This window comes from Fukomys damarensis, unplaced genomic scaffold (assembly GCF_012274545.1).
Source record: "Fukomys damarensis isolate Sample0158 unplaced genomic scaffold, DMR_v1.0_HiC HiC_scaffold_34, whole genome shotgun sequence".
Classification (NCBI taxonomy): domain Eukaryota; kingdom Metazoa; phylum Chordata; class Mammalia; order Rodentia; family Bathyergidae; genus Fukomys; species Fukomys damarensis.
Window position 1 is genome coordinate 5069887 of NW_022900946.1, and position 12193 is coordinate 5082079.

Consider the following 12193-nt stretch of genomic DNA (forward strand, 5'->3'; position numbering starts at 1 on the left):
CAGAAAGTAGAACACTGGTTATCAGAGGCTTGGAGGAGAGGGGATGGAGCAGAACTGAGAATTACTGCCAATGTACATGTCATCAGATTTATAAGATTACAAAGCTTAACAGATCCATGTCACAACAAAGAGTATATACTTAAAACTACTGTGCACTTAAAAATGTTTAAGATCATAAATTTCACATCACTTTTGACCACAATTAAACTTTTTGTAATTTTTTTAATGATTAAATTATTTTTTAAACATAAAAGCTTCACTGACACCAAAGAATATAGTGGAAAACTGGAGCTACTAAAAGAAATAAAACAGAAAAAAGTGGAAGTGGGGAAAGAGCCCCGAAGAGGAGGGGTTGATGCAGTATCCCATCAACTTGCTGTCCACTCTGCAACCTTCATCCTGGGGAGATGGACGTGGATGCCCATGCTCCTCGGACCCCATGCGCATCACAGAGCAGTCAGCAAGCATTCCTTTCCAAATCATTACTAAAACTTTCAGAGGTCTGTTCTGACAGCACATCTAAGGACACCGGCCAAGACTGTCTGTCAGTGTGTCAGTCAGTTTTGTCACTGTAACAAAATCTCTGAGGTAATTAACTGGAAAAGATCAAAATTTGGGCACAGAGTTTGGGCATCCCCAGTCCATGATCGCTTGGCCCCGTGGCCTTGGGCCTACAGTAAGGCAGACATTGTGACACAGCAGGGCAAAGCAATCTATCCCATGGGCAGGGAAAACAATAGAGAAAAGAGGTCTAGGACCCTTAGAAAGTGCTCTCCACATAACCTTAAGCTCCCTCCAGGCCCCACCTCTGAGGCTGCACAATTTTGATGGAGGATCAAGCCATTAACATCTGGGCACTTGGAAGACACAGAAGTCCCAACTGTAGCAGTCAACATAATGCTTACAAGACTGAAACATCAAAACACCTCCATGAAATCACATGGTACCTGTTGAGTAAACACCGGTCAAGCCACGCCATGGAGGCTACAGAGACACAGGAGACAGCAGAGATGAAATGCGAAGCGGAACAAGTATTTTCACACGCCATCACGATCCAATTCGTATGTATGAGAGAGGAAGAAACAAAGAGAGGTAAAGATATACACCAAACAATTAATGTTTCTGTGTGGAGAGAGCATCTGCTTTCCCTGCATTCCGATATGTTCCATAACAAATATGTACTGCTTTTGCAGTTAGAAAAAAAATTGCTTTAAAGGAGAAAATATGGCAGGAAAGACTCTAGGGGATCCCAAAGAAAATTCTAGTACCCTACTTCTTTTCATAAAAGTAAAAATTATAGCACAGAAAGAATCCCCAGTAAAGAACAAAAAATACAAAACTTCATTATGTAACTCAGAAAGACCAGCAGCGGCTGCCAGACACCCACAGAGACCCAAACAGACTTTTGGAGCTCAAACCAGGGCAGAGAAAACACACAAAAATCTAATAAAACCCATCCAGAGATTAAAGAGTAAGCATGCAGAATTACAGAGACAAAAGGTATGTAAGAAAGAAGAGAACAAGGCAAGACACAATGTTCGTGCCTCTCTCAGGTCCCAGAACAAGTCTTGTGGCAAGGGACGGGGGGAGTTCTCAAGCTCACTCCCCACCCCCTTCTAGGGAGCCCCTATAATTAAGCTAATACTAAGAGGAAGGAGCCCTTCTATTTAGCTGTCATCTGTGTGAGCCCAAGAAGTGAGTCAGGCAGAGCCTTAGCAGAATGGAAAAGACCAGGACCTAGCTTCTAGAGCAACACTGGAACTAGGGTGGGGAGGCTCCCAACCACATGCTGTGTGACCCCCAGAGAGTCCCATAAAACCTAGGGACAGACAACAAGATAAAACACTTTAGAGCATGTGACACGTACCAGGCTTTGTTCTAAATGCCGCGCACAGGTGCCTCTTTATGTGTAGGGGACACATTCCAAGACCCCACTGGGTGCCTGAAGCCATGGATAGTACCAAACCCTACATTCAAACACATACTAAGACAGTCGATCTGGTAATGGCCAGGTGACTATCAGACAGGTACCATGTGCAGCCTGGATATACTGGAGAAAGGGATGACTCATGTCCCAAGCAGGATGGAACAAGACAGCATGACATTTCCGTCATGATGCTCACAGCAACACACAACCTAAAACTTCTGAATTGTTTATTTCTACAATTTTCCATTTAGTATTTTCAGACCACCATTGACTGAAGGTGACTAAAAACCACAGAAAGTGAAACCACAGATAACAACAGGCTACTGTACTGATATCTACTCATTTAATCTTCACGCTGACTCAATAACACAGGTATTTTTAATCTCCATTTTACAGGTGAAAAAACTAAGGACAAGAGGTTAACTAATTTTCTCAGGGGCACAGAGAAGAAAAGAAAGGAAAGAAGAGGGGAGAAAAAAATAAAAAGGAAAGGAAAAAGAAAAAGAAATGGAGCCAGGATTCAAACTTAAGAATTTGGGGCTTCAGTCTCTGAACCACCGTCATTCCCTTGGGAATCAACACCCCACCCACCACGCTGTTCTCCCAGATCACTACAACATCTGCTTGTACGAGATTTGGCTCAAGGACAAGCTGCACAAAAAGCCTCAGTGTTCAACATTATTGTCCTGCATCACAGGCTACACAAACAGCCTAAAATTACTCAAGTAAACCACTTTCCCACCCCCAGGACTCCTACTACTTCATCCCGTGGCCCCCAGTATATTGTACTTTTTTAATGCCCAGGGAACACGAGAATCAGCTTTTAGCAAGGACCACACTATGCCTACCGCTACACTAGTCGATCTTTTAAAGGCACAGAGTTCGCAGCCAGCACCACATGACCAGCGGAAAGCAGGTGAATCTCTTTCTGTGCCTCCACGCTCTGGCACAGTGGTGCACACCTGTAGTCCCAGCACTCTGGGAGGCTGATGCATGCCCAAGTCCACCCTGGCACTTCAGCAACTTGGCAAGACCATGTCTCAGAATTTAAAAGGGGTTGGGGATATAGGTTGGTGGGAAGCCCTGGGTTCAATCCGCAGTATCGAAAAATAAGAGGAGATAACTACTTATAGTCAGTCTTCATTAGTCACATATTCCATATGTACAAATTCACCTGCCTGGTAAAATCTGTCATCCCGAAATCAATACTCACAGTGCTTTTGAAATTACAATACTTGTGGACACCTGCAGAACTGCAAAACACTGGCACCACCCAACAGTCATATTCACAGCTAAGGCTGAACAAAGTGATGCTGTACCTTCTCCATTCGGTTCTCATTCTGAAAGTGTTCTTTTTACAGCATATTAGCACCATGTTTTTCACACTTCCGTGCTTTAGTTGGTGGTTTTTTTGTAAAATGGCCCCCATGGAGAGCATTCAAGTGCTGCCTAATATCCTTAAGAACAAGAAGGCGGTGGTGTCTCACACAGGTGTTAGGTGAGCTTCTCCAGCCTCAAGGTGTTGCATTGTTGGATGTGAGCCTGGTATTAAGGAGTCAATAGTATATATTAAAGACAGTGCCTCTAAACAGAAATACACATAAAACAAGGTTATGGATTGATGGAAATGCTCAAAGGAGCCTAACCGTGTATCTCCCTTAGGAGCACTGGTTCAGTACTCAGATTCAGTATTTGTGGTGACCGCATAGAAGATACCTAACTCCTGCCGCTAATGAGAACTGACCCTACCTCATATTGTGGTCAGTAACAGATTTTGGTTTTGGTGTTTTGCTACTGGGGAATGAATGAAAGATCCTCAGTCTGAGCTACATCCCTAGCCCATTTTTTTTTTTTTTTTTTAGTTTGTTTGTTGGCTTGCTTGCATGCTTGCTTTTATTTTGACACAGGGTCTCACGAAGTTGCTGAATTGTCCAAGCAGGGCTCAAATTTGTGATCCTCCTGCCACAGATTCCCAGAGTGCTGGGTTACAGGCCCGAATCACCACACCTGGCTTTTTGTCGTCTTAAATGAGCTGATTTTGATAAGCCACTCAAAGTGCTCTGACACATACTATGTGCTGTGCAGGCATTTTTCACTATCATGTCTACAGATTCTTAACTTGAATACTAAGATGAAATCAAAGAGAACTAGGGCTCTACACAGAACTTATTTTTTAGGTGAAGCTGAGCAGGACCACTGAGTGGCCATACCTAATGGTAGACAGGGTTTTGATGTCATGACCGATACACCATTGATAACTCAGAGTCACTACCCAGCCATTAAGTTGAACAAGACTTCCATGGACATCCATGGAGCTCATCTGCCCAGGATCCACTCCCTATAGTTTTTCCTCTTCAGTTTTCCTTGGGATCTTTGTGGGGTCGCAATTTATAGATGATCATGTGACTCCCAGAGGGCCACTCAGAACTCCTCTGCATGGAATTTGCATCTTAAATAGTTCTATTCACCCTGTTTTTGGTATCTTGAAGGAACGGACCATTAGTTCTTGCTTCCTGGATCTCCAGAACTTCTTTGGTTCCAGAACTTTCTAAAGACTAAATCTTCATTTTTCTCCTTCACATGTCTTATTTCTCTCATATCATTATAACAAATTAATTTTTACTTACGTTAATCAGAACTAACTTATATTTCTTGCAAGTCAAGGATTCTAACTAAGACAGGAATTTTCAAGGATAACATTTTTTCACCACCTTTCCCTGTCAATTTGAACCTCAGAGAAAAGGAGATGTCAGTGTTAACCATTTTGTCCTACAGCACACTTTTCTACCAGTGCAATATTTTGAGGGGAGAGAACAGGTCAGATACATCTATGAAACAACCAGATGTCCTCAGTGAGTTGAATTCTAGCACCAATGAACTGAATACCAAGCTTCCATGAGAAGGTTCCATCAAACCATTCCCCAGGATCCCAAAAGCATCCTGTAGAAAAGAAACACTAAGAGATCCACAATTGCCACTCTGTTTTTCAAAAACAGCAAGAAACAGCTAACTACAGACAAAAGAGGCAGCATATGGAGAGTGAAGCACATCCAACTAACCCTATTTCCTTTTCACGTGTTTTGCTTTGGTTTTGGACAGTTGCTAATCTGTTGGATATGGAAAGCATGACACGGACCATGCCTCTGGGCTTTAACAAAGGCTTTCTCAGTCTTGCTTGCAATATTTTTTTTTGAATAATGGAAAATGTGCTATCTTCTTAGTCTGGTAGATTAGTGACAAGTTGAATTTCTACAGCTAAATGGTCCTGATTAATATAATCTGCCTCTATGTCACAAGTAAGATTATATATATAATAACTGTTTCATGTCTAGCTTCCCCAGTATATCTATGAGCAAAAGAATAGCATCTATCTCAACCACCATTGTGTCTCTTACATCTAGCATTGCGCCTGGCATATAGATAGGGGTTCAAAAAACTACTGCATGAATGCACGCATACACAAGCCAGTCAATCAATGAATTTATGTCAAACTATTAAGAGACCACTACAAGAGTTGCAAACATAAATCCCTACAGGGTTGACCATATAAAATGAGGCAAATAGGACCACAGAACCCCATATCTGTCCATAAGAGTCAGCTACAGCTCAGTTCCAACACTGGCACCATAAGGAAATGCAAAACTTGGGTGCTGCTTATGATGATCTTTAAAAGTATCCTAACACAGGTATTTTGTTATGAAACTATCCTATTTTTAAATACAAGCTATCCCTTTTTAAATATTAAACTCTTTTCAGTTAAAGCAAAACATATCCACGGAAAGACACTTGCTAATGAGCTCTGCTAAAGAGAGGCCCTGACTCTTTGACACCAGTCCTGTGTCACCTGGTATTTTTTATCCTAAGACTTGGAGGAAAGATCAAGCTCAAAAACAACATGTAGCCAATAAGCATAGTGACCATGCTGAGGTTTAAATTGACAGGGAAGATGCAAATGAGATTTTAAACACAAGCATTTGGATGGATTTAACAAAAGCACATATAAGGTCTGAAAACCCATTTACAAGTGGTTATGGCTGTGTCTAGACATCTCCCCAAAGCCTCATGTGGTCATAGGTGGGGGGTTTTCAGAAGTGGTGAATCTACAGTATATTACTGACGCATGGTGCAGCACTGGGATTAAGGATGCTAGAATTAAGGGTGGGTGATTACTAAATCAGTCCACTGATTGGTTTGGTACCCACCCTAACCTCAGTAGCCTATATAGAGTATAAAAGGGGCAAAAAGATGCTGCTAAGGTCTCTTGCTTGTTACCTTCTGCCCACCATGAACTGTTTCTCCTCTGTGATGCCCCTCTGCCAATCCACCCCGCCTTGGGACCAGCAAACTCTGGACTGAAACCTCTACAAACTGTGAACCCAAGAAACCTTTCCTCCTTTAACTCTTGGTGTCAGGTATTTTGTCTCAGCAATGAGAAACGTAACTAAGACCCAAGTCCAGGAATACAACCTGGATTAAGAGGTTTTCAGATTAGGTATTTGTGAATCACTTAAAGATTTCATTAGGCAAAAAGCTCAGTGAGTCAGCAGTTTAAAAGGGCTGCCAAGAATAATGATTTTAGATTAATTGAACTGCATCATCTACAACAGTGAATGTAAATTGGTGGCCCATGTTTTGTTTGGCCTACAAGTTGTTTTTTAGTATCAAAAAATAAATAAAATACCCACACTCCAAAATTGGGCAATTCCTCATAAATAGCCTGATTTTTCTGTCTCTTCTAAAAATAATAATAATTAACTGGCAACGCTAGGCCTGTGTTCCCACACTGGCAACAGCTAGCTGAGCTGAGCAGTTGTCACCCCTACAGATGGGCCACGCTCCTGTGCTCCACCAGGGTCCACACACTCCTTGTTGCCTCCCTCTGCCGGGCTGTTGTTGCCCTTTCACACTGCACTTGTCCTGTTATCTTCCCCGTGCCACACTTCAAGGACAGCAAAAATTCTTCGGCACCCATCTCTTCGAAAAGAGTAAAAAAAAAACAAGGCTACACAGAAAAATGAGTATGTGTCCAAAGAACTGTACATTTCTTTGTATAAGTGAAGAAAATTCTTGGGCCTGGGATTTGGCTCAGTAGTTCCACCGCCTGCCTCACAAGCGCAAGGGCCCAAGTTCGATCCATGGTATCAAAAACAAAAGAAAATTCTTAAGATTTTATATACAGCTATCTTTTAATCTACTGGTGTTTAAGGCAGCTTCCTGGTTCCTACGTGAATTTGAATTTGTGACCCCAAACTAGATCATGGGATATGATGGTTCATCTCTATTCCACAAGTGGAAGGATTTAAGGGCCCAGTATGTATAAGGTACATAGGCAAAGTAGGAAATTGAGAACAGGTTCAAAATCTTTTAGTCCATTCACACAGCAAACTTCTCTGCTGCCATTTCTTTAAAATGTCTTTATGTTTTAATATGGAAGACAGACATCGTTGGTGAAATCAGAAAGCTATAAAACTGAATGTTTAGCCTAATAATATTTTAGTAAATACATATGGGGGTGTCTCTCATAAGTATAGAGGAGCAGTTTTCCTTTCCAACTCTGAAATTCAAGGGCTTTGTGAAGTTTTCACATTCATGACGGCCAAATACAGATTAGGAAATGGCCAAGTAATTTCAAGAGGCAGAAGGGCAGAATTGAGTGTCCTAAGAGGTAAGTATGCTGGGGAGTGTTTAAAAACTAATAATTTGGGTGAGACTGAGTGGGAGTATATATTCAAGAACATTAAAAGTAGCAGAGGAAGAGGCGACATGAAATAAATGGACTGACAGCAGCTGCCCTGTCAGACACCCTTGAAGTCTCTGCCCACTGTGGGCAGACGTCCCTAAAATCAGCCCTCTCCCCGGAGTGGAGTGGACCCCAGCTGTGGACCCCAGCTGTGGGACTTCCGTGTTCACAAGCACCAGCCATGCTGACAGGCCCAGGGCCGGGCCTGTGGCCCCAGGAATGCCAATCCAATCAGCCCCAAAATTTGGAATTAGACCTAAGAGATTCTATCTGTCTTGGTTGGGAAATAAGTATGAAGAATGGGCCAAGAAAACAAGTTGACCCTAAGCAAACTGAGCCAAAAAAGACAACAGGCAGAAAAAGGAGAGCAAGATAGACCGGGCAGGCACAAAAGAAACCATGGCTCAGATACAGAGAGAATGAAATCGTGCAGATGCTTGCATTCCTGATGGTTTTCCAGTTCCTTTATTCAGTGGCTCATTAGCCCAGCTGAGCCTCCTATCCTTCAGTCCCATAAAACAACCTCCAATAATAATAGTAACAGGCCAGGCGTGGTGGCGCATGCCTGTAATCCCAGCACTCAGGAGGCTGATGCAGGAGGATCGCTGTGAGTAGACCAGCCTGAGCTACATAGTGAGTTCCAGGTCAATCTCACTACATAGTGAGACCCTGTTTCAAAAAAAAATAATAATAATAGTAACAGTAGGGCTGGGGATTTAGCTCAGTGTTTCGGCCACCTGCCTTGAAAACACAAGGTCCCAAGTTCCACCCCTGGCACCAAAAAAAGAAGAAAAAAAAAATGATAATGGCAGCAGATCAGATTCAAATGCAACTCATCTGCTCAGTGCTAAATGTTTCCTGCATATGAAATCACCTAATTTTCCTGAAACTTGATGAAATACCTAACACTTTTATCCTCCCTCCTCATTTTGCATGTGAGGAAACTGAGGCACCGACATGAAGTAACTTCCCAAAGGCTGCTCGCTGTGTGGTGTAGCAGAGACAGAACTCAAGGACCGTGCCTCCCGGGTGTACCTTGCATTGGACTTTCTCACCTCTCAGCCTAAGTGGGCCTGAGTCACCGTCCGTCACCTGTGACTCAAAATACCTTGCCTGAGATACAAAGATGCCACCTGCACCTGGGGCAAAGCAGACCCCTGAGGGGGCAGCCACAGGTTCACCGCCAGTTCTTCCTGCTAAGTAGCCAACAAGACACCACTTCCTGGAACTAGGGCGACTCCTAGCACCCACAGCCACGCCCAGAAGTGGTGGAGCCACTCCTCCTCTTTCTTTGACAATCAGGGTGTTGGTGTGCAGCTACCATTCTAGGGGCTGGAGAAACAAGATGGACAAGAGCTCTGCCCTCCCAAAGCTTACTTTCTAGAAGAGGAACCGAAACTACTCATTTCAGTTGCAGGTTCTATGAAAAAGGGGGGAAGGGCAATGTGATAAAGGAGTGCTGGAAGGGCAGTGGGGAAAGGCTTACAGAGGTGACACTTTCAGCAGAGATGGAAACGATGAGACCGAGACGACTGGTGTACCTGGCCTAGGGAAGACAGCAGAGGGTAGCCGAGCAAGGACAAGCTTGGTGAACCCAAGGACAGAGACACAGCAGATCCATTTCCGTATCTGCTTGGACACTTACATACCAGGCATGTGGAAAGATGACCATGATTCCGTGCTTTGCAACTCAGAGGCTAGTTAGTGAAAGACTGACCGTGTTAGTTTGAAAAACCAGCCTGTTCTTTATCCCTGCCCATGTGCACACCCACTACAATGTGACTTTGCAGCTCCTTTCCTTAAGAGATGAAGCCCAACTGCCTCCTGGAATCTAGAACGATGTGTGGCTTGATTTTCTCCAGCATGCAGAATGCAACAGGAGCAACCGTGTACCAATTCTGAAGGGCATGAGTGTGCCCTTGGCCCGTGGCACCGTGTCCATCTGCTGCATGGACAAGCCTGAGTGGCCTCATAGACAAGGGCCCCGTTGCTGTACTCCTGCAGCTAACTTATATTCAGATGCCAGACACATGAGTAAGGCCATCCTAGACCAGGCCTCGGGTAACCTGCTAGCTAACCACAGACACAACAAGCAAGGCCAGCCAAGATGAGAAGAGACACCCAGCTGACCTGCAAAGTAGGGTGCAGGTTAGGGGTGTTTGCTACACAGCAGCAGCTAGTTCATACACCTAGGGTAGATGATCAGCAGAGGAAAGCCCAGGAAATTGTGAGACCACCGTCAGAAACAGCCCCTATAAGCTGCTTCGCGACTCTGTCTGACAGCCTGGCAAAGGTCCTGACTGATGGACCCTGAAGTTAGAGCCTGACACTGCCTCAGGGTGATGTCCTGAAGCAGAGACTCTCAGACGCACTAGGAGGAGGAGAATCCCCTAACCGGCTTCCTTACCAGAACCCAGGAGAACAGTCAGATGAACCTCAGATTAAGAGCAACATCCTTGGAATAATACAGACCAGGCTCTCACCCTACCCTGGCTCTTTCCAAACCTGTTTCCCTGCCAAATGCTTCTGACTGAGGTACGTGTCCCTCCAAAAATCCTGATGTTGGAACTTCACCCCCAGGTGATGGTATTAAGAGTTAGCAGCTCTGGATGACAAGGAGATCCCTGTCCTTAAAAAACAATGTGAACAAGAGTCAGTCCCTCTTTTCTTTCTGCCTTTGTTCTTCCAACATGTGAAGATAAAGCGTCCATCCCCTCCGGAGGACACAGCACCAAGGCCATCTTGGACGAGAGAGGAGGTCTTCACCAAACACTGAGCGCTGCCAGCGCCTTGATCTTGGACTTCAGCCTCCAGAACTGTGAGAAACAAATTCCTGTCCTTTAGAAACTACACAGACTGTGTTATTTTGTTACAGCCTCTCGAATGCACAAATGAACTTGATGACAGAGTAAATGAGTGGAGTGGAGGGCACCTGGCTCATAAGCCTCCCTGTTTCAAAGCCAAATCCTTGTGGCCAACAGTATCCAGCTAGAATTTTGTAACATTGTTTTAACCACATTAACTTTTATGGTTACTAATTATTTGTTGTGATGCTGCTTTTCCACTCATATGGTGATGACATTTCCTTTCAAGTATGTTGGGATGAAAAAACTGAGACCATTTTTTTAAACATTTATTTTTTTAAGAAAAGAGCAAGTAGCATAGATACAGCAAATGTCATAAAGAGCAGAGTATTAGGGAAGACTGAGATAAGGAAAAGAAAATAGGATTTGGAGTTCCTCCTAGTTCAAATTCCAGCTTAGCCAAGCTACTAGCTGTGTGACTGTCTTGGCCAGCTTCTTCTAGGCTGCAGTAACAAGTAATCCCAAATTTCTAGAGACTTACCCCACCTGAAATGCAGCTCTTGATCATATCACATGTCAGTGCAATTACCTGTGTCCTGCAGCTCTGCTCCATGTGTGTGTTTTGTTTTGCTTTCTGGTACCAGGGATCGAACTCGGGCCCTTGCGCTTGCAAGGCAGGTGGCGGAACCACTGAGCCAAATCCCCAGCCCCGCTCCGTGTGTCTTTTACATGCCAGGACACAAGCCAAGGAAACCGGCCTGTGGCAAAGGGAAAAAGAACAATGGCCAGACAAGGAACAGCTCTCAAAGCTCCCATGTAGACTTAAGAGCATATCCTGTCTGCTTACATTCTGCTGGCCAATTCACATCCTACTGCCAAGTTCCACTTTAATGGGACAGGAAAGTGTATTCCTCCCACAAGTAGGCACCATAAATCACACACAGTTGGATGGGGATGTGTAGTTCTCTGATAGCGAGGGAAGCAAGTAATTGAGACAATAATAAAATCTCTTACAGTGACCTTGGGGAAATCACCTCACTTCTATTTCTCCCTCTACAAAATGGGTTTACTTTTACTACAGTCAAGCTCAATAAATACAAATTCCTTTCCTCTCTTCTATCTTCTGAGATTCATTTGGCAACTCAAATTTAGAAAGGTGACCATGTATCAAGTATATTCAAAAGCTTGGTCCAAGATCAGTGCCAGTCAAAAAAAAAATCGGGGTAGACCTGATTCTCTGTGGAGATGGGCACCCTCTTGAGCTGGTACAGCTCCCTCTTATGCAGTTCAATGTACATCTTCATCACTTCGTGAAAATCCCACCAGACCAGCACTTACAACTTACTCTGCGAGAAAGATGTGAGGGAACTAATATTATTAAGTGACACGATAACATTAGTGTAGTCACTGAGGATTTAAGATGTGGCTCTGCCACTTTTATGTGACTTTAAGGAAGTTAAATAAATGAGCACTGGATTATTTAATCCATAAAATGGAGATAATAAATAGGTCAGTGTGCAAATTGAATGAGATAATTCATAGCCATGGCTTATCTCTGTGTTTGGTCCAAATAAATGTTCAATACGTAGAAACACCTATTAATGCCAGAACATGTCCCAGATATAGATGTTCAATATTTCGATCCATGTTTTGCACCCACAGTAAGGAAGTCTTTGCTTACACCTGCTGCCTGAGTCTGATTTTTTTTTTTTTTTTTTTTTT

General features: G+C 43.6%; 1 protein-coding gene across 1 annotated transcript in view; it reads right to left on the reverse strand.

Moving 5' to 3' along the window:
- Window positions 1-12193, reverse strand: part of Prkcb (protein kinase C beta) — a 302610-nt gene that overhangs the window by 265456 nt on the left and 24961 nt on the right. The window contains exon 3 of the mRNA XM_010623466.2: window positions 948-984. Within this exon, the coding sequence (XP_010621768.1) occupies window positions 948-984 (37 nt within the window). The remainder of the gene's footprint in view (window positions 1-947; window positions 985-12193) is intronic.